General features: G+C 40.1%; 2 protein-coding genes and 1 pseudogene across 2 annotated transcripts; all 3 read left to right on the forward strand.

Moving 5' to 3' along the window:
* Nucleotides 1–4,458: 4,458 nt before the first annotated feature.
* On the forward strand, nt 4,459–5,409 carry LOC125410812 (olfactory receptor 2A12-like). Its single transcript, XM_048450556.3, has one exon. The coding sequence runs from the start codon at nt 4,459–4,461 to the stop codon at nt 5,407–5,409; it is 951 nt and encodes a 316-aa protein (XP_048306513.3).
* A 3,548-nt stretch (nt 5,410–8,957) lies between these two features.
* Nucleotides 8,958–9,914, forward strand: LOC125410757 (olfactory receptor 2D2-like; annotated as a pseudogene).
* Nucleotides 9,915–20,528: 10,614 nt separating this feature from the next.
* Nucleotides 20,529–21,488, forward strand: LOC125410813 (olfactory receptor 2A12-like). The gene has a single exon (XM_048450557.3). The coding sequence runs from the start codon at nt 20,529–20,531 to the stop codon at nt 21,486–21,488; it is 960 nt and encodes a 319-aa protein (XP_048306514.3).
* The last annotated feature ends 1,953 nt before the right edge of the window (nt 21,489–23,441 follow it).

A 23,441-nucleotide genomic window follows, 5' to 3' on the forward strand; every position in this document is an offset into this window, starting at 1 on the left:
AGTGAACACTGGGCTGGAAAGCCAGAACACTGTGGATAACTACATAGTGTCCCCATGCCACAGAAATCATACCTCAATTCCTCTTTTCCTGGATCCTTCTACATTCAGTATATTCCAGGGCTTCCCATATTCAGATGTAAGGAAAAATCTCATCAGGAGAGCTAGTCTGTGGATAGCCATCCAACTCCATTCTAGGAGGATTCTGATCTGTGCTCAGTCTCCATAAGTTCAGCTAGATGGACAATGTGAAGACTTTGCCTTCTTCACCTCCCTCTTCAGAGACTGTGTACCTTAAGCAGAGAAGGTGACTAAGAGTCAGGCTCTGACATCACAGCACCCCAACACCTATTTACCCCATGCCCTGTAATCTTGAACCTCTCTCCAGGCCTTGGGTGTTCAGGTATAACATATAGGTAAGTCCTTCAGTGAATTGTGATGTTGAGCAAAAATTAGGGGAACTATGGCTGGAATATACAAACTACTCAAAAAATGTTAGTTTAATTTTTTTTTAAAAAAAAAAGGTTAGGAAATCACCCATGCAGCAATACTCTATCAGAAATATTTTTTCTTAGTTGTATGGGGTCTTGGTTAACAGGAAAAGAAAGATTTGACCATGTTGTTTGGTATCAAAATTGAAGTCAGGCCCCTCTAGGATTCCTCAGATTGTAACCGGTCAATGAATAAGAAATGCAGAATGTATCCTACTTGGGTTAGGATAAGAAGTGGTAACATATCAGCCTAGCTGAGTCCTGCTATGACCCCAGTGTGGGCAACACAGTGCAGATGGAGGTTCCCCCTTCGTGGTGATGATAAGAAGCTAGGCAATTTCTTAACATATGAAAGGGGCAGAAGCATGTGGGTTACCAGGAATGCTTTCATAGAGATTTGTGAATGAGGGAGAAAAGATGGAGACAGTTGTGTACAGAGACTTAATGTCCACAGAGCGAGCAGGTTAGGAATGACCTCTGCACCCTCCTCAAAGAACAGGAAATGGGAGCTCTTAATTGGTCCAGATAGGACAAATGTGAAATTTCTGAAAAATTGCTGTAACAGTCCCATGGAGAACATGTTGATGCAGACAAAGGGCCAGAACTGAGAAAGGGAACTGAACAAGCTCCTGCACCTAAAACTGAATCAGTTTGCAGTTGATACCTGCTATGAAAGGAAAACCAGTTGTCTCCACTAGAATGTCACTGTACGTATGAGTTACTCTCCAGAGCAGGCCCCATGCCACAGAAATCATACCTCAATTCCTCTTTTCCTGGATCCTTCTACATTCAGTATATTCCAGGGCTTCCCATATTCAGATGTAAGGAAAAATCTCATCAGGAGAGCTAGTCTGTGGATAGCCATCCAACTCCATTCTAGGAGGATTCTGATCTGTGCTCAGTCTCCATAAGTTCAGCTAGATGGACAATGTGAAGACTTTGCCTTCTTTACCTCCCCCTTTAGAGCCTGTGTGCCAGAAACAGAGAAGATCACTAAGAGACATGCCCTGAAATCACAACACCCAAACACCCATTTCCCCCATGTCCTGTAATCTTAAATGAACTGCTTTCCCCAGGCCTTGGGTGTTCAGGTATAACATATAGGTAAGAATACTTCCTTCAGTGAATTGTGATGTTGAACAAAAGTTAGGGTAACTATGGCTGGAATATAGAAGCTACTCAAAATGCAGGATATATCCTACTTGGGTTAGGACAGGAAGTAGTAGCCTAACAAGGAAGGCTCCTGGCCTAGCTGAGTCCTGCTGTGGCCCCAGTGGTGGTTCCCCCTTCATGGTGATGAGAAGAAGCTAAGTGATTTCTTAAAATACGAAAGAGGTAGAGGCATGTGGGATACCAGGAGTGCTTTCAGGGAGATTTGTGAATGAGGGAGAGGGAATGAGGACACAGTTGTGTACTGAGGCTTAGTGTCCACAGAGCAAGCAGGTTCGGAAGGACCACCGCACCCTCTTCAAAGGACAGGGCACAGGAGCTCTTAATCGGTCCAGATAGGACCCATGTGAAATTTTTTAAAAATTGCTGCCAACAGTAACTTGGAGAATGTGTTGATGCAGGCAAAAGGCCAGCACTGAGAAAGGGAAGTGAACAAGCTCCTGATCCTAACACTGAAGCCATTTGCAGCAGCACCCGCTGTGAAAAGGATTTTCACAGATTTTCAAGGGTTGTCTCCACTAGAATGTCACTGTATGTATCAGTTACTCTCCAGAGCAGGCCACATGCCAGGAGTAGTGGCCAATGGGAAACTGACTCCACATCTGGGTTTTGTTTTGTGTTAGTACTTTTTGTTTTGATTTTCTTTTAGTAATTTTTTTTTTAATTTTTGTTGTTTGTTTTTCTTGAAAGAGAGTGTAGGAGAAAAGAGAAGTTGAAGTTTGGTGGGGAAGATCTGGGAGAAGCTGGAGGAACAGAAGACTATGATCAAAGAATATTATATGAAAACAATTATTTAATTAAAATAAATAAGACTGTATTGAAAGGGAAAATTTAGAGGCATAGGCACATGGAGACACTGGTACAGAAATGCCAGGAGAGATGATGGGCTCCTGACCTGGGGGGAAAGGAAGGACTGCTGTGAGGGTTCTGAGCAGTAGACTGGTCAGGAGAGGGGATGGGGATAGGGAAAGAGAAGACTGAGGATGTCTAGGAGTCTCTTTCATATTTCTACTCCCATCAGAGCATTTCCTGCCTTAACCATTATCTTGCTGATTAGCATGAGTGGTGCTGAAGTTCAGACTCTTTTGAGCAGTGTTAGGAAATTTCCTTTACATGTCTTTCCTTGAGCCTATGTTTATATGTGCCTATGTGTTTACATATTGTTTCAGAATTTTAGTTGGTATTTGTACTGCTGGGGAAAGCATTAAATGTGTAAAGTGTTAGTAGACATAGCCAGACACACACTAAAAGGATCATTTTAATTTACTCTTCAATTGGATCCAATTACTCTTGTCAATATTATATATCTGTTATTGTGGCCATGCTGGTAGGTGTGTGGGCATGTGAGACTGTGAAGAGGAGGGTGGGCATTGGTGTGTGCTGTTCTCGTGTAACTCCCAGATAAGCAATGGTGCTGAGAACCTTAGCCTCATCAATGCTCACCAAGCAGCTGCCTTGTGACCTTTAAATATGATTACCTACTGCATTGTAGCATCTGTTATGTTTCTGGTTTTTTCTAAGTCTTTGTATAAACTTTTAAGTATGTGTTTTTGTATTATTCTCGCTTATGGAGGGCTTCCCTCCCGCCCCCGCCAAGGAAAGTGTCCTTTAAAGAAATCTTACCTTTGCTTGCCCTAAGAGGATAAGTATATTTACCATACTTAATGTTAAAATTTGGTTGCAGTCAGATGCTGGTGCTGACCCCCTGTATTCCCAGCACTCAGGAAGTAGAGGTTGGCCGATCTCTTGAGTTTGAGGCCTACCTGGTCTATAAAGTAAGTTACAAGACTGCCAGAGCTGTTGTACTAAGAAACCCTGTCTTGAAGAACCATAGTAAATAATAAATTTGTTTGCTATAGATTTACCACTCAACTCCACAGTACACCTGGAATGGATTGTTTGCATGCAGAGGGAGGTAAGAGTTAAAAAGGAAGAAATAAACTATCTCCTCACAGATGCACACAATCCATCAGCATTCCCTGGGAAGACAACAGTATCTCCAGTGCACTGCACACATGACCTTCTGTCATTACTCATAGGACTACATGTGTGTGGGCCTGTGTCTGATTGGCGTTTATTTTGTCATAATCATCTGTTTTTTATCTCTATTTTGCATGTACCCGTGTGTGTGTGTGTGTGTGTGTGTGTGTGTGTGTGTGTGTGTGTGTGTGATGTGGTACGAGACTGACAGGATCCTTCCGCAATTGCTCTCTCCCTTTTCACTGAGACAGGGTCTCTTAGTTGAACCCAGTGTCCATCATTTCACCTAGTGTAGCTAGCCCTCTGTCTCTGCCTTCCATGAACTGAAATAAGAGTGTGAGACTGCATATGACATATCATGTGTTACATGTTATTTAGAGGAGTTCTGTGAGAAGAGTTAGATGTCCATCATAATCCTGAGACATGAGTGTCATCTGCCTTATTTGATAAATGAAGAGACAGAGGCGTTGGGAGGCTCAGCTTGAGAAGATTCACAGAAACTGAACAGTGTACTCAGAAACCCACATGCTAGCCTTTCTTTTCTTAATTAAAAGTATTTTTTATTTTAGGTGTATAGACATTTGCCTACATACTTCTTTGTGCACCATGTGTGTGTGTCTTGCCGGTAGAGGACAGAGAATGGAATTGGATCCCTTGGAACTGGAATCACACAGCTTTGAGCTTTCTGGTCCCCTTCAACAGCAGTCAGTGCTCTTCACCTTTTAGCCGTCTCACCAGGCTGTATCTCCCTTTTCTGTCTCTACAGCTGGCATGTATCTGGTGACACATAAATGAATGTGATTCTCTTACAGCCTCCACCATGTGGATGATTCCAGGGCAGAACCAAAGCTGGGTTTCTGAGTTTATCCTGCTTGGCTTTTTCAGTGACCCCACGACCAACAGAATCCTTTTCACTGTGTTCCTTCTCATCTACCTGAGCTCAGTCATGGGCAATGGACTCATCATCCTGCTGATCTGCTTGGACACACACTTGCACACTCCCATGTACTTCTTCCTCTGTATACTTGCCATGTTGGATATGGGTTCTGTCACCACCACCATGCCCCAGATGTTGGTGCATCTTCTTGCTCATTCTCAGACCATCTCCTTTGCTGGCTGCTGGCTCCAGATGTTTGTGTTCAGTGCTTTGTGTATGATCGAGGGCACTTTTTTTGTTGTCATGGCTTATGACAGATACGTGGCCATTTGTCACCCACTTCGTTATACTGTTATCCTCAACTGGGGAATATGTATATGGTTGGCAGCTGGTACTTGTATCTGCGGTTTCCTCTTTTCTTTGTTGCATACTTACTTCACAATGAGTCTGCCATATTGTGGGCCCAACAAAGTCAACCACTATTTCTGTGAAGGTCCTTCAGTGAGTAGCTTGGCGTGCATGCAAACCCACATCATTGAGATGGTGGACCAGATCTTGAATATTTTTGTGGGTCTTACTCCAATTTCCCTCATTGTAGCTTCCTATATTCATATTGCGAAGGCAATTCTCAAGATCAAGTCCACCCAGGGACGATGCAAGGCTTTCTCTACCTGTGCCTCCCACCTGACTATGGTCTCCTTGTTCTATGGTCCAGCCTCTTATATCTACCTGAAGCCCAAATCCAGCTACTCCCCTGAGCAAGACAAGCAGATAGCACTCTTTTACAATGCCTTCACAGCCTTGCTCAACCCCGTGGTCTACAGTCTGAGAAACAAAGACATCAAGAGGGCATTTCTCAAGGTGATAGGGCATAGTAAGGCAGGTTGGATCTAGGAGAACCTATTTATTATTTAAGAAAATATCATTCACTATTTAAGAAAAGGACAATTTCTTTATTGTTTGTAACTGACCAGTGCATTTGAGCTAACATTGTACTTCGTAATTGGGATAAACCAAGGTGACTGGCTTGATTGATATACAAAGGCATAATTACAAATACATCAGTAATCTTACTAGATTATATATAGCAGAATAGATTCATCTGTTTCTCATGTTTGTAACTGTAGGTTGGGAATAACCTTTCGTCCTCTCACATCCATCCTGAAATAGAAACCTTATGCCTATCATCCTAGAGCCGAAGAAAATGAATAATGAACAAACTCACAGTGACTGAGCTTCTCAAGAGTGACCTGCTCCTCTGTCCACAAATTTTTTTGGCCAAAGCAATTAGCATGATGTTGTGGAATATTGTTTTAATTGGGTACAGATTACTACTTTTGTTTATTCTGTAAAATATCATTTTAACTGTGTAAAGGTGTGTTGCATTTCTTTATGCTACATTTCTTAAATGATGTTAGGATGTGTTATACTGGTTTGTCCTGTAATTATGTAAAGATGCAGTACATTTGTTTTATCTTGCCTGCCTTAGGCACCTGATTGGTCAAATAAAATGTTGAATGACCAATAGCAAGGCAGAAGTGGGAAAGGTAAGGTTTGCCAGCAGAAATAATAAGTAGGAGGAGAGATTTAGTAATGAAAGACAAAAAGAGGAAAGAGAAAAAGGAAGAAGAGGGACACACACATTGAAGACAAGAAGCCAATCGGCCACCAGCTAGCTGATACAAGAAACAGTGAATGTAAGATATATAGAAGGAAAGAAAACTAAAAAGGCCAGAGGAAAAAGAAGATAAAGAAAAACAAATTAAGTTAAAAGCTAACCAGAAATGAGCATAAACTAACCAAGCAGTCAGAACTAATATAAAGTCTCTGTGTGATGATTTGGGTGCTGGTTGCTGATCCTAAAAACAGCTTAGTACAGTATTGTCCAACCTGAGAACAGAAGGTAGAATGTATTTTGTGTGAGAGATGTAATACAAGGTCTTTTGCCATGATCCTTTGTGTTGGCTCCTCTACTTTGAAATCAGCAAGTGATGTATATTATGTAACCTGCTATAGTTCTCAGAAAACAATAGCATACCTACAAACCAGCACAAAACATGCTAACTGTGAATAGGATGATAGTATTGATAGTATTAGGCTGAGGCACTATATGTTAAGTAGCAAAGCAGGTGTTGTCAGGACAGAAGTAAGTTGATAGTTTATGGAACAGAACCAATGTTGATGTAGACTTCTCATTCATTTCCCTGATGCCCAGATCTGAAAAATCACAGAGAAACTTTGTTAATTACAACACTATTTGGTCAATAGCTTAGGCATATTCCTAAGTAGCTCTTACATCTTAAATTAAACCACAAGGCAGTGGCCTACCAGTAAGGTTCCACTGTCTCCTTGTCTTTCAGCAGCTACATGGTATCTCTCTAATTCTGCCTACTCTTTCTATCTATCTCTGTTCTGATTTCCCATGTGGCCTTACTCTGCTAAGCCATTTGCCCAAACAGCTTTATTCCTCAATCAATAAAAGAAACACACAGAAGGACATCCCACATCATCTCCTCTTTTCTGTCTAATTAAAAAGGAAGGTTTTAAATTTAACAAAGTAAAATTACATACAATAAAATAGGTATCTAGCAAGAATTATTATTATAATATTTAATATATTCATATGTTACAAAAATAAAAAAACATCCTAACAGCTATTTTATCTTCGTGAGTCTAAAGTTTATATCTAATTTATCATCTGTCACAACTAAGTAAAATTATAATTAACACTATCTGTTCTTCAACTCCATCACAGACTCCAGGAAGATATGATATTACCTAAGTAAGCAGGAAGTGCATTGTAAGCTACTTCAAAAACTCTAGAATTGACAGAGACATCTTGCTGCCAGGACAGTCATCCAAAGTTTCTCTGCAAAGTTGGGGCAGCCATCTTCAGCCTACAGGACTTAGTATCTGGCAAACATTTCCACGAAGAAGGGAATTTGGAAGATTGTTTTACCTATATTGACATTTTGTCAGTAACTTTTTTCTGTATCCTGAAGAATGTCTGACAGTATAGTGTGAAGACCACGGGATGGAAATGGTGTGGTTTTACAGGGATCATTTTAGTTCACTGTCCCATATATCTAGTTACTCTAGTCAATACTGGGTTCTGTTATTGTAGCCAGGCTGGTAGGTGTGTGGTAAGGTGAAACTGAGAAGAGGAGAGTGGGCATTGGCGCTGTGCTTATCTTTTGTAGTTTCCAGATGAGTAATGGTGTTGAGAACCTCAGCCTCCTGAAGTGCTTACTGGACAACAGTCTGTGAAATGCCTTTTAAATGTGGTTCACTATTCTATGGGAGCATCTGCTGTTTGTGCTTTTCTAATTCTTCATATAAGTAATTTAAGCACTTTTTGCTTATTCTAAATTACCATTAGTTTTCCCTTGAAGGAGAGTGCTCTTTTAAGGAAATCTTATCTTTGCTTCCCCCAAAATGACACATAGATGTATTTATCATGTTTGAATATAAAGAAAGTAATGGATGTTTTAGAGTTACCTGGAACTAATTATTAGGGTACATAGGGACGTAGGAAAAGGAAATAAATAAATTTCCTGCTCCCATACCCCACAATCATCAACATTCCCTGGGAAGACTACAGTGTCTCCAGTGCATTACATATGAACTTCTGTTATTACTCATAGGACTACAAGTGTGAGGGCTTATGCCTGACTGACACCGACTCTGTCTTCTTCATCTACTTGCTTACATCTGTGGTACATGTGTATGTGTGTGCACACATGAGTGTGTTCATGTGCATGCATGTGTACATGTGTGTGTGTGTGCAAGTGTGTGTGTAGTCAGAGACTGACATGGTGTTCTTCCTCAATTGTTCTCACTTTATTCCTTGAGGCAGGGTCTCTCAGTTGAACCCAGTGCCCATCCTTTCATCTAGTGTAGCTAGCCATCTTATGCTGGGGGCGCCCTGTCTCTGCCTTCCAGAGAAGGAACAAGAGTGTGAGACAAGGTATTATGTTCAGATACCAGGAGTTATGTGAAATGTTTTAAATATTCCTCATTCTCCTGAGACATTTTGTCATCAGCTTCATTTGAAAGGTGAAGAGACTGAGACATTGGGAGATTCAGTAACTTGAAAAGAATGAACAGAAACTAAGATTATGCTCAGAACACACATCTCAGGGATTATTTTCCTAATAAAAAATTATGTTTCTTTATTTTATGTGTATGTGTTTTTGCCCACATACATGCCTGTGACCATGTATGTGTTTGGCATGTAGAGATGAGAGGAGGGAGTCACATTGCCTGGAACTGGAGGAACAGATAATAATTCTGAGTGATCTAATTCCCTGGAATAGCAATCAGTGCTTTTAATCTTTGATCCATTTCACCAGCATGTATTTTCCCTATCAGACTTTCATACCTGTGTAGCTATAATGTGTCAGGAAACTCATAAAATATGTGATTCTCTTATAGCATCCACCATGTGGGTGATTCCAGAACAAAGCCAAAGCTGGGTTTCTGAGTTTATCCTGCTTGGTTTCTCCAGTGACCCCATGACCAACAAAATCTTTTTCTTGTGTTCCTTTGATCTACTGTCCTTTGAGCTCAGTCATAGACAATGGGCTCATCATCCTGCTGATCTTCCTGGACACACACTTGCACAGTCCCATGCACTTCTTCCTCTGTATAATCACCATGTTGGATATGGGCTATGTCACCACTACCATACCCCAGATATTGGTGCATCTTCTTGCTCATTCTCAGACCATCCCCTTTGCTTGCTGTTGGCTGCAGATGTATGTGTTTGGTGCCCTTTCTGAACTGACAGCATCTTCCTTGTCATCATGGCTTATGACAGATATATAGCCATTAGTTATCCACTGAACTATCCTGTTATACTCAACTTGGAACTGTTCATATAGTTGGCAGCTGGGACTTCAGTCTGTGATTTCCTCTCTGCCTTGTTACACACTTTCTTCACCATGAGTCTTCCATATTGAGGGTCCAACAAAGCCAACCACTACTTCTGTGAAGGTCCCTCAGTGCATAGCCTGGCTTTCATGGATACCCACCTCATTGAGATGGTAGACCAGGTCTTGAATGTTCTCATGTGTCTTATTCCAATTTCCCTCATTGTGACCTTCGACATTCATATTGCCATGACAGTTCTCAAAATCAAGTCCAACCAAGCCCACTGCAAGGCTTTCTCTACCTTTGCCTCAGATCTGACTGTGATCTCATTCTGCTGTTGTCCAGCCTCTTACAACTACATGAAGCCCAACTCCAGCTACTCTCCTGGGTGAGACAAGCAGATCTCACTCTTTTACAATATCTTTTATAATACTACCTTGCTTAACCCTGTGGTCTACAGTCTTAGGAACAAAGACATCAAGAGGACATTTCTCAAGGCCTTGGCACACGGTAGGGTGGACAAGTGAACCAGGATCCCTGAGAACTCAGAGTGGATTATCACTCTTTGGTAAAAGAATAGCATCTTGATTTAACTGTCCTGTGCATGTGACCAACATAGTACTTGGTAAGTAGGACAAACCACTGTGAACCAAGATGACTCTCTTGATTGACAAGTTACACTAAGAAATAATTCCAAACACCTCAGGAATCTTCCTGGATTATAGCTGCAAACATCCATTTCTTGCTTTTTTTTTTTTAGCTAGGAATTGGGAATGACCTTCTGTCTTTTCACACCCATCTTGAAGGAGGAACCTTATAACCAACATGGCATCCTAGATCAGAGGTAAAGGAACAATGAACAAACTGACAATGACTCAACTTCTCAAGAGCAACCTGGTTTTCTTTTCACATATTCTCTTGCCCAAAGAAAGTAGTATGATCCAGCCTGACTTTACAAGGTATCTTGACTTCAAAATTTGAGTCGAAGGATACGTTATTTGGAAAAGAGGTTTTCCTTTTGTTTCCATAGAAGATGAGAACCTATGGAATACTTTCAGACAAATATGGTTTGATAGACCATGTCCCCCTGAAAGGTCACCGTGAACACCCTCAATAAATTAACCTAACTACTGACTGAGATAAACCTAGCACACAGGATACACCATAAAAGACCTGATTAATAATACCCTAATCATCATGAAGCAGTACAGAAGAAACTATGCTCATATTCCCAAATATTGTTTATAAATGTTCTTTTACATTTAAAGGGGAATATGATATAGACATGAATAAGTTGAATTGGTTTGAATCTTAGTTTATTGATACAAATTTAAGGTCAATTTTGTTATATGTATCTGTATTTCTGATTTTGATTAAGGTGTTGTGATTGTGTAGTTTATTTAAAAATGTAATATAATTAAGAATATAGGTTAATAGATAGTCATCTATAATAGTCAAGCTTATAGTCATGTTAGTTAGATTTTCTAGCTATATAGAGATCTATTTCAGTTAGATAGGTATTCTTTGAATCTTTCAGAGACCTTCAGAATATGACATTTAAAATGTTTTAATAACTTAGGACTCTTTATGACAATGAGACACATCTGCTCCTGGCAACACCAAGTTACTTCAAGAGGAAGATGGCTCCTCATGGAATTGGCTAGTCATTTGAGGAAGAAACTGCTCTTGCCTGAACTGATGAACTAGACATGTGGAACCCACAGAGCAATGACCGCTGAACTTGCCTAAAGGTGAGATGATCCTTGGGGGTTCCTGTGTCATGAAAGAGTCTAAGAGACATTCTGCAGGATACAGAAGAAAGTGACTGACAAACTACCAATATAGGTGGAACTGTCTTTGAAATTTCTTGCTTCGTGGAAAAGTCTGCTGGATACTATAGGCCTGTAGGCTGAAGATGGATACTCCAACAGTACAGAAGAACTTTGGATGACTGTCCAGGCAGTGAGATGTCTCTATCAATTCTAGAGTTTTGGAAGTTGCTTACAATGTACTTCTGGTTTACATAGGTAATATTATATCCTTCTGGAGATTTGATGAAGTTGAAGAATTTATAGTTATAGTTTTCCATATTTATGATAAAAGATAAAGTAGATATAAATATTGTAACTGTAATTCTTGCTTGATAACTGTTTTTGTTATGTGTAATTTTACTGTTAAAGTTAAAGCCTTTCTTTTTGCTTAAACAGAAAAGGGGAAATGGTGTAGGAGGTCCTTATGTCTTTGTTTTGCTTTTATTGGTTAATAAAGAAATTGCTTTGGGTCTGTTGATAGGGTAGAAATTAGGTAACAGGGAAGACAGAGCTGAATGCTGGGAGAAAGAATAAAGCAGAATGGGGGAGAGACATCATGAATTCACCAGAGACAGATACTTGGAATTTTACCCAGGAAGCCACTGCCATGTGGTGATACACAGATTAATAGAAATGGGTTAAATTAAGATGCAAGAATTAGCCAATAAGAAGTTAGAGCTAATGGATCAAGCAGTGATTTCATTTATACAGTTTCTGTATGATTATTTTAGGGTTAAGCTAACCAGGTAGTTGGGATGAACAAGTGGCCTCTCTTGCAACATTGTATAATCTACCATTTTGTCTCATCATTTCTATGACATGTGACACCTTTTTTCCTTTAGAAAGAGATCTTGGAATTTAAATGCATTCTTTAGCTTTTTTCCTGACTATGACCAATAACAATTTGTAACCAGCCTACTTTAAACGATAACATTCATAGCCAAACTTTTGGTTAATATGGGTGTTGTTTTATCTAGACTGCTTCCTGTTGTCTGGGGGAGGTGATAGCATCTCAGAGGAACATTAAGAAAATTGAGGATTAGGATGATGGTTAAATCTTGGCTGTAGTAGTATGTAAGCATGGACCATCTAAGCCACCAGCTTGAAAGCTGTTCTGACTGCAGAACTATGACAAAATAGCAACAGAGGCATTTTGAGATGCTAAATCATCTAGGCCATTTATTTTTATTGGTGGCTAGTCTCCTTCCTCTGAAATTATTTAAACCTATAAAGGTAGTATGTATATCTTCATTAATACAAGTATAGACAATGTTTGTAACAAATTAGCCAAAGATAATTATTTGTTTTATGTTTGAGTAGATAAAATATATGTCACATGTTTTGTAGTTTTTCTATATTTATTTCTTTATGTCTGTAGCCAGGATTTTCAGGAGGTCTTCCTTGGTCAAGCCTGAATCATATCAACCTGGAATAATTCCACAGCCTCTCATTTCCTGGGGAAATAAAAGCATAACATCTCCCCACATGTAATACATTTTTTAATCTACATTTTGAGTTTAAGACATTTTTAAAATATATAAGTTGGCAAAAAGAAGTCCAGTGCCCAATGGTTTTAGCAAAGAATTCTATCATAACTTCAAAGAAGAGAGAATACTTATACTTCTCAAATTGTTCCACAAAATAGAAACATAAGGAACATTGCCAAACTCTTAATATGAGGCTACAGTTACCCTGATACAAAAACCACATAAAGACTCAAACAAGAAAGAGAATTACAGACCAATCTCCCTCATGAACATTGATGCAAAAATACTCAAAAAAATACTGGCAAATCGAACCCAAGAATACATAAAAAAAAAAAAGTCATCCACCATGATCTGTAGGGAGCCGCCAGGATGTCGCCTTGGTGAGATAGTGCCAGCAGTCCTACAGCCTGGAGGTATACAAATCCTTTGATGTTGCCACACAGGCCAGTGTGCTTGGAGCCTTGTTTTGCATTTCAGAGACTTGGTTTCCTGACCTGTCCTGTGGCCTTGGGCCCTAGCAGAATGGCATCAACCAATCAGCATTCGAGCCTCTCACCCTAGAAAAGCGGCTGTCTTTGGGTTTTTCGCACTCTCTCTAAGCTCTCTCTAAGCTCTCTCTAATCTTTCTCTCGTCCCTGCGCTCTCTCTTCCTCTCTCCCTTGCTCTCCCTTTCTCTGTCTTTTCTCTCTCTTCCCTTCCCCCAATTTTCCTCAACCGAGTGCTCCAAATAAAGACGTGATAGGGAAGGAATCTCGTTTTCGTGGCCGTTCATTCCTGCTGGTCAGGAAGCGCGTCGCAATGATCAAATTGCTTTCATTTCAGAATTGCAGGAATGGTTCAACATATGGAAATCTATCAATGTAATCCACTATATAAATGAACTGAAAGAAAAAAAAACTGTATGATGGGTTCATTAGATGCTGAAAAAGCATTTGATAAAACCAACGCCCCTTCTTGATAAAGGACTCAGAGAGATATATCTAAACATAATAAAACATAATATATCTAAACATAATAAAAGCAATATACAGCAAGCCTACGGCCAACATCAAATTAAATGGAGAGAAATTCAAATAGATCCCACTAAAATCAGAAACAAGACAAGGCTGTCCACCTTCTCCATATGTATTCAACACAGTTCTTGACGTTCTAGCTAGAGCAATAAGACAACAAAAGGAGATCAAGGAGATACAAATGGGAAAGGGAGAAGGCAAACATTCGCTATTCACAGATGATATGATAGTATACAAAAGCAACCCAGAGAATTAGATGATGGAACTCCTACATCTGATAAACATCTTCCCTAATGCAGTAGGATACAGTATAAACTAAAAAAAAAAAACCAGTAACTCTCCTATATACAAATAATAAAGAAGCTGAGGAAGAAACCAGAGAAACATCACTATTTATAAAAGCCACAAATAGCACAAAATATCTTGAGGCAATACTAACCAAAGAAATGAAAGACGTGTTTGACAAGAACTTTAAATACTTGATGAAAGAAATTAAGGAAGATACCAGAAAACAGAAAGATCACCCATGCTCTTGGATAGGTGGGATCAACATAATAAAAATGGCAATCATACAAAAGCAATCTACAAATTCATTGCAATTCCCATCAAAATCACAATACAATTCTCCACAGGCCTCAGAAGAACAATAATAAACATCATATGGGAAAAAAACCAGTATAGTCAAAATAATCATATACAATAAAGGAACTTCTGGAGGTATCATCATTCCTGTCATAAAGCTCTACAATAGAGCTACACTAATGAAAACAGGTTAGTATTAGCATAAAAACAGGTTGAACAATGGAATTGAATGAAAGACCTAGATATTAATCCACATACCTATGGACACCTGACATTTTACAAAGAAGCCAAAATTATACAATGGGGGGGGGAGGATCTACAACAAATGGTTCTGGCTTAACTGGAAGTCAACATGTAAAAGAATGAAAATAGATTCATATCTATCCCCATGCACAAAATTCAAGTTCCAATGGATCAAAGACTTCAAAATAAAACCAGCCAAACTGAACCTGATAGTAGAAAATGTGAGAAGTAGCCTTCAATGCATGGGCATAGGAGACCACCTCCTAAATATAACACCAACAGCACAGACAATTCTGAATTCCTTAGGAAACCAAGACATAGACATAGGGCAGGAATGGAGATACAAGATCAGGGAACATTGATCAGTACTCATTTTAGGGACTGACATCATCACAATTATTTTCTAATCAGTCAAAACAGGAAGAGGTGACTATTGGAATTCAACAGAAGATGCAACTGAGGTAGAATGACAGCAAGTTCAAGGGAACATGCTCAAAGATTGATATATTTGGACCCAAATTCTTATTTGCACTTAAGAGATATGAGCCCCTTGGAGGGTTTCTCATTTAATTATTATAGGGATGTCACTGGTGAATTCCATGTTACAATGTCATGGTTGACTCTGTTCGTTTGTTTCTGTGTATCAGCATTTATATATACATACAGAAACATAGAGAACATGCACATCTAGTCCCTGGGGAGGACAAAAGAGGGCACTAGATCCGCTATAACTGGAGATACAGATCGGTGTGAATTTCCATATTATGTGCCAGGAAACAAATGAGTCTTCTGAAATATCAACAATTTTTGCTGATATTTTTTTTTTGCTCGTAACCATGTTCCAATCACCATTGTTGTTGACTCTTCATTAGCACCAGAGTTGTTGGGTAACTTTGCAAATCTTTCTGTGTCCCACCAGTCAACACCTAAATCATGACTTGAAGACTAATTATTAGCTACGAAAGCTTGATCAAAGCTTAGGCTTGCTTCTAATTAGCTCTTATAACTTAACCCATATCTTCCCATCTGTATGCTGCCAGTTACCTCATGACTGCAACCTCTCCTCTTGTATATCTTGCTTGTTTTCCTTCGCTCAACATCTCTACCCTTTTTCTTTCCAGCGTCTTCTCTGCTTCCAAAACCGTCTCTACATACTGGTTTGTCAGCATTTTACTAAAACAACCCCAAGCAACACATCTTCACAGTGTAAAAATGGTTATTTCAAACAAGTCACTTGCTCAGATACTACACAGCACAGAAGGGAGGACTTGGATAGCACCAAGGTAGCTGAGGAAGGAAAAGGACTATGACTCAAATGTGGTCTCATGGAGTGTCAGGGCTCAGGGTTCCAGACGTAAAAGAGGAATCTTAATGAGAACTTATGTCCTTGATTGTGCATCAGGTGACCAGGTTTTAACTCTTCTCTAAGCTGCTCTTATTCCCCAATTAGTATAGAAGAGGTCAGCACTCCTCCTCCAGAGGATTGTTTCTTACTGCTCTGCTCTCAAGGGTCTCCCTGTAGTGCTCTTGTTGAGAGCATCCAGGGATAATCTTTGCCTCCCTACTGGGAACAGAAATGGCCTTTTCCTATTCTCCTGGAAATTTTAAGAAAGGAGGCAGGATCATAAAACCTCAGCATCTGGTCCCAATGTGAAAAGGTGAATATGTCTGAGTTTATTCTTATTAAGCAGGATTTTGTGGGTAAAATTTTCAGGAGTCAGGGCTGGCTTACTTTCAGAGGAAGTGAGAGATTCAGTCCCTCAAACTCTACAGCACCTTGGAATTTTTCTGGAGACTGAGCTTCCTAGTATCCAAAGTCTCTGAAGTAATTGGTTTTATTGTACTTCATCATAAAAGCCACTCAGTGAGACATTGCTTGGATTTACAAATGGTAAGATGATCACTAGTATTTGGCCCGTGGGTGTGGTTCAGGCATCTGTGGGTCTAGATGTAATAATTAATCAAGCATCCATCTCCGGGTCCTCTGTGCATACTTCTCAAACTCCCCAGATCTCTCCCATCATGGCCTGCTCCTTTTTCTTCTTTTCTCACAGTTACATCTTTACTTCCCTTTTTTCTTGCCCATTTATTAATTTAATGAATATTTACAGAGACTTTTGTCTGTTTCAAATTGTGTTTCAAAATAAAAACTAGGGAGTCCTGAGCTCAAAATCTCAAGTGAAGCAGAAAGCCATATCCGTCATAGAGTAGTGGTGGTCAGTGACTTTGAAGGAGCCTTCCCATGCACAGAGTAACAGTTTGAACTACTTTGTGGGCACAGAAATCATGATTTCATTTTTGTTTTTCATTTGGGATGGGTGTGAGTCTGTTGTACCCTAGCTTGCCATCAAACTCAAATATAGTTGAGTATTTCCTTGGACTCCTCATCCTCAACCTCCCAGATGCTGGTTTCCTAGGTTGGGACTGCCATATGTAGCTTTTTATGGCTTGGAACTCAGTTCTGATGTCTTTGTTTAAAATGCTGGGCCCACAGAACAAAGCCTGCAGTCCTGATGTGTCACTGTAAGCAAAGTCAGCGAAGTATAGACTGGGAAACAATAACAGGCTGTGGATCACTAATGGTGTCTCATGCCACAGAAATCACACCTCAACTCCTCTATTCTCGGATCCCTCTATATTCAATATATCCCAGGGCCTCCCACATTCAGACAGGAGGAGAAATCTTATCAGGAGAACTGGTCTTTTATCAGTCATCCAGTTCTGTCATAGGATTGCTCTGGCCTGTGCTGAGTCTCAATAATATCAACTATATGGACAATTTGAAGACTTTGCCTTCTTCACCGCCACCTACAGAGCCTGTGTACCTGAAGCAGAGAAGGTGATGGAGAGTCAGACTCTGACATCACAGCACCCAAACACCCATTTTTTCCATGCTCTGTAGTCTTAAACTAACTGCCCTCTCCAGGCCTTAGGTGTTCACCTATAATACACAGGTAAGAATACTTCCTTCAGTGACTTGTGATATTGAGCAAAATTTACAGGAACGATGGTTGGAATATGCAAACTACTCAATAAAAGTTAGTTTACTTTTTATTAAGGTTAGGAAATAACCCATACAGCAATGTTCTATCAGAAATATTCTTTCCTTAATTGTGTAGGGACTCAGTTAACAGGAAAAGAAAGATTTGACCATGTTGTTCAGTCTCAAAATTGATATCAGACCCCTGTAGAATTCCTCAGATTGTAACCGGTCAATGAATAAGAAATGCAGGATGTATCCTACTTGGGTTATGACAGGAGGTAGTAACATAACAGGGAAGGCTTCCAAGCTGAGCTGAGTCCTGCTGTGGTCACAGTGTGGGCAACACAGTGCAGGTGGTGGTTCCCCCACCATGATGAAGATAAGAAGCTAGGCGATTTCTTAACATATGAGAGAGGAAGAGGCACGTGATACACCAGCAGCGCTTTCATGGAGATTTGTGAATGAGGGACAGGAGATGGATGAGACAGCTGTTGTCTGAGACTTAGTGTCCACAGAGCAAGCAGGTTCAGAATGACCTGTACACCAGCCTCAAAGGACAGGACATAGGAGATCATAATTGGTCCATATAGGACCAAAGTGAAATTTTTGAAAAAATTCTGAAACAGTCCCATGGAGAAGATGTTGATGCAGACAAAGACCAGCACTGAGAAAGGGAACTGAACAAGCTCCTGCACATATAAATGAAGCAGTTCACAGTGATACCTGCTATGAAAGAGGAAACCAGTTCTCTAATAGAATGTCACTGTGTATATATCACTTACCCTCCAGAGCAGGCCACATGCCAAGAGTAGGGCGGCAACAGGAAACTGACTCCACATTTGAGGTTTTCTTTTATGTTTTAGTATTTTTTGTTTTGATTTTCTTTTAGAAATTTTTTAAAATTTTTGTTGTTTGTTTTTCTTAAAAGAGAGAGTAGGAGAAAAGAGAATTAGAAGCTTGGTGGGGAGGATTGGGGAGAAGTTGGAGGAGGAGAAGAATCTGATTAAAGTATATTATATGAAAATAATTATTTAAATTAAAATAAATAAGACTGTATTGAAGGGGAAAATTTAGAGGCATAGGTGTGTGGAGACACTGATGCAGAAATGTTGAGAGAGATGATGGGCTCCTGACCTGGGGGGAAAAGAAGGGCAGTTGTGAGGTTCTGAGCAGTAGACTGGTCAGGAGAGGGGATAGGGACAGGGAAAGAGAAGACTGAGGGTGTCTAGGAGTCTCTTTGATATTTCTACTCCCATCAGAGCAATTCCTGCCTTAACCATTGCCTTGCTGATTAACATGAGTGATGACCTATATCAGACTATTTTGAGCAGTATTAAGAAATTGCCTCTACATGTCTTTCTTTGAGCATAAGTTTATATGTGCCTATGTGTTTACATTTTGTTTCAGAAATATAGTTAATATTTGTACTACTGGGAAAAGCATTAAATGTGTAGAGTGTTAATAACCACAGCCAGGCACACACTAAAAGGATCATTTTAATTTACTCTTCAATTGAATCCAATTACTATTGTCAATATTATATATCTGTTATTGTAGCCATGCTAGGTGGCTAGGTAGGTGTGTGGGCATGTGAGACTGTGAAGAGGAGGGTGGGCGTTGGTGTGTGCTGTTCTCATGCAACTCCCAGATGAGCAATGGTGCTGAGAACCTTAGCCTCATCAATGCTCACCAAACAGCTGCCTTGTGACCTTTAAATATGATTATCTACTCCATTGTAGCATCTGTTTTTATGTTTCTGTTTTTTCTAAGTCTTTATATAAACTTTTGAGTACTTGTTTTTTTGTTATTCTCGCTTATGGAGGGTTTTCTCCCCCAAGGAATGTGTCCTTTAAAGAAATCTTACCCTTGCTTACCCTAAGAGGATAAATATATTTATCATGCTTGATATTAAAATTTTGGTTGCAGGCAGACCACTGGCTGCATGTCTGTATTCCCAAAACTCAGGAAGCAGAGGTGGAGAGATCTCTTGAGTTTGAGGCTAATCTTGTCTATAAAGTTAGAGTATCAAGACAGCCAGAGATGCTACACTAGGAAACTCTGTCTTGAAGAACCAAAGCAAAAATCCAACTTTGGTTTCCTATAGATTCACTACTCAAACCCACAGTACACCTGGAATGGATTTTTTGCATGAAGAGCAAGGTAAGAGTAAAGAAAGAGGAAAGAAGGAAGGTAAGAGGAAGAAATTACCTATCTTTGCACATATTCACATGAACCATCAGCATTCCCTGGGAAGACGACAGTGTCTCCAGTGCACTACACACATGACCTTCTGTCATTACTCACAGGACTACATGTGTGAGGGCCCGTGTCTGACTGATGTTTTTTTTTCTGTCATCTTAACCTATTTGTGTGTGTGTGTGTGATCATAGACTGACAGGATCCTTCCTCAGTTTCTCTCACCTTATTCACTGAAGGAGGGTCTTTAGTTGAACCCACTGCTCATCACTTCATCTGGTGTAGCTAACTGCCTTAATCTGGGGATCCCCTGTCTCTGCCTTCCCAGAGGTTGCAGCATGAGAGTCTGAAACTGCATATGACATACCATGTGTCACATTTGTTTCAAGGAGACTTTGGGATGCTTTAGATGTTCATCTTAATCATGAGAAATGAGCATCATTGGCCTTATTTGATAGATGAAGAGACTGAGGCATTGGGAGGCTCAGTAACTTCAGAAGATGCACAAATACTGAACAGTGTGCTCTGAACCCACACTCCAGCCTCCCCTTTCTTAATGAAAAATAATTTTTAATTTTATGTATATAGGTATTTCCTAAATGCATGCTCATGTACCATGTGTGGTCTTGTCTGTGGAGGTCAGAAAATGGAATCAGATCCCCTGAAACTGGAATCACACAGCTTTGAGGTATCTGGTCCCCTCCAAAAGCAGTCAGTGTTCTTAACTTTTGAAACTTCTCTCCACCCTGTATGTCCCATTTCAGCCTCTATAACTACACATGTCAGGTGATACATAGATGAATGTGATTCTCTTACAGCTTCTACTATGTGGATGATTTTAGGACAGAACCAAACCAGAGTTTCTGAATTCATCTTGCTTGGCTTCTCCAGTGACCCCTCAACCAACAGCATCCTCTTCATTGTGTTCCTTCTCATCTACCTGAGCTCAGTCATGGGCAATGGGCTCATCATCCTGCTGATCTGCCTGGACACACAGCTGCACACTCCCATGTACTTCTTCCTCTGTATACTCGCCATGTTGGATATGAGCTATGTCACTACCACCGTGCCCCAGATGTTGGTGCATCTTCTTGCTCACTCTAAAACCATCTCCTTTGCTGGCTGCTGGATGCAGATGTATGTGTTTAGTGCCCTGGCTGCTACTGAGTGCACCTTGTTTGTTGTCATGGCATATGACAGATATGTGGCCATTTGCCACCCTCTGCGTTATACTGTCATCCTCAACTGGGGACTGTGCCTATGGTTGGCAGCTGTGTCTTATGCCTGTGGTTTCCTATCTGCTTTGTTGCATACGTTCTTCACAATGAGTCTGCCATATTGTGGGCCCAACAAAGTTAATCACTATTTCTGTGAAGGTCCTTCAGTACGTAGCCTGGCTTGCATGGATACCCACTTCACTGAGATGGTGGACCAGATCTTGAATGTTCTTCTTGGTCTTACTCCAATTTCCCTCATTGTGGCTTCCTATGTTCATATTGCCAAGGCAATTCTCAAGATCAAGTCCACCCAGGGACGATGCAAGGCTTTCTCTACCTGTGCCTCCCACCTGACTGTGGTCTCATTATTCTTTGGTCCATCCTCTTACAACTACTTGAGGCCCCACTCCAGCTACTCCCCTGAGCAAGACAAGCAAATAGCACTCTTTTACAATGCCTTCACAGCCTTGCTCAACCCCGTGGTCTACAGTCTGAGGAACAAGGACATCAAGAGGGCATTTCTCAAAGTGGTAGGACATGGTAAGGTGGACTGCTCAACAAGAACCTAGGAGAACCCGGAATGGATCATTCACTATTTAAGAAAAAGACAGTTTCCTTATTATATGTAACTGACCAGTGCATTTGAACCAACATTGTACTAGGTAACAGGGACAAACCCCTGTGAGACCAAGGTGGCTACCTTGTTTGATAATCTACACTAAGATATAATTCCAAACACATCAGTAATCTTACTGGATTATAGCAAAATAGACTCATCTGTTCCTCATATTTGTGGTTGTAGGTTGGGTATGACCTTCTATCCTTTCACATACATACTGAAAAATGAACATCATACCCAACATTTCATCCTAGAGCAGATAAAAAGAAACAATGAACAAACTCACAATGACTCAGTTTCTCAAGAGTGACCTGCTTCTCTGTCCACACATATTTTTAGCCAAAGCATAGCATTGTGGAATATTGTTATCACTAGGGGCTGATATGTGACTTTGGTTTATGCTAAACAATATTATTTTAACTGTGCAAAAGTGTGTTACATTTGTTTGAGCTGTATTTCTTAAATGATGTAAGGAGATGTTACACTTGCTTGTATTTCATTTGTTAGATTATGTAAAGATGTGTTACATTTGTTTTGCCTTGTTTACCTACAGCACTTGATTGGTCTAATAAAAAGTTGATTGGCCAATTTAGGAAGTGGTGACACACACCTTTCATTTCAGCACTTGGAAGGCAGAAGCAGGCAGATCTCTGTGTATTCAAGGCCAGCCAGGTCTACAAGAGCTAGTTCCAAGACAGGCTCCAAAGCTACACAATCCTGTCTCAAAAAACAAACAAAAAACCCCAAAGAAAATAGTTGAATGTTCCATAAGTAGGCAGAAGAGGGAAAGGCAAGGTTGGCAGGCAGAAAAAATACGTAGGAGGAGAAATTTAGAAATGAAAGACAAGAAGAGAAAAGAGAACAGGGAGAAAGAGGGGTACACATGCAAGACAGAAGCCAGGCTGTCACCAGCTACCTGATACAAGAAGCAGTGAAAATAAGATATACAGAAGGAAAGAAAACTGAAAAGGCCTGAGGAAATGGTAGAAAAAAATAAACAGGCTACTTTTAAGTTAAAAGAGGTAGCCAGAAATGAGCATAAACCAATACGATCTCATACAATCAGAACTAATACGAAGTCTCTGTGTGATGATTTGGGAGCTGGTTGTTGACCCAAAGAAAAGGTTGGTACAGTATTGTCCAACCTAAGAACAGGAGGTGGGAAGTTTTTTTCATCTGAGAGAAGTAATACAAGGTCTTTTGCCATGGTCTGTTATGTTAACTTCTCTACTTTGAAGGCAGCAAAGTGATGTACAGTATATAAACTGCTATAGTTCTCAGAAAATAGCATACAAAAGCATACCTACAAATCACCACAACCCATGCTAACTGTAGATAGCATGATAGTATAGACAGCAGAGGCTGAGGCACTATATGCTAAGTAGCATAGCAGGTGTTTTCAGGACAGGAGTAAGCTGATAGATTGTGGAACAGAAACAGTGTTGATGGAGAATTCTCATTCATTTCCTGGCTGCCCAGACCTGAATAATCACACAGAAACTGTATTGGCTACAACACTGTAGCTACAACACTCAATAGCTTAGGTGTATTTCTAGCTAGCTCATACATCTTAAATTAACTCATTTCACCACAAGGCAGTGGCCTACCAGTAAGGTTCCAGCAGCTACATGTTGTCTCTCTCATTCTGACTACTCTCTCTTTCTATCTCTGTTCTGATTTCCCTCCTGGCTTCACTTTGCTAGGTCATTGGCCCAAACAGCTTCATTCAACAACAAATAAAAGCAAGACATATATAGAAGTACATCCCACATCAAACCAATACAACATTACATGTAAATTCAGTGTGATCAATGGGAAAGCATGATGACCTCTTTTATCAAATGATTAAATGTTGAAAGTGAAGAGAGCTGGAGTCTCACTCATTACAACCTCCCAATATCTG

This window comes from Myodes glareolus, chromosome 3 (assembly GCF_982192425.1).
Source record: "Myodes glareolus chromosome 3, mMyoGla1.1, whole genome shotgun sequence".
Classification (NCBI taxonomy): domain Eukaryota; kingdom Metazoa; phylum Chordata; class Mammalia; order Rodentia; family Cricetidae; genus Myodes; species Myodes glareolus.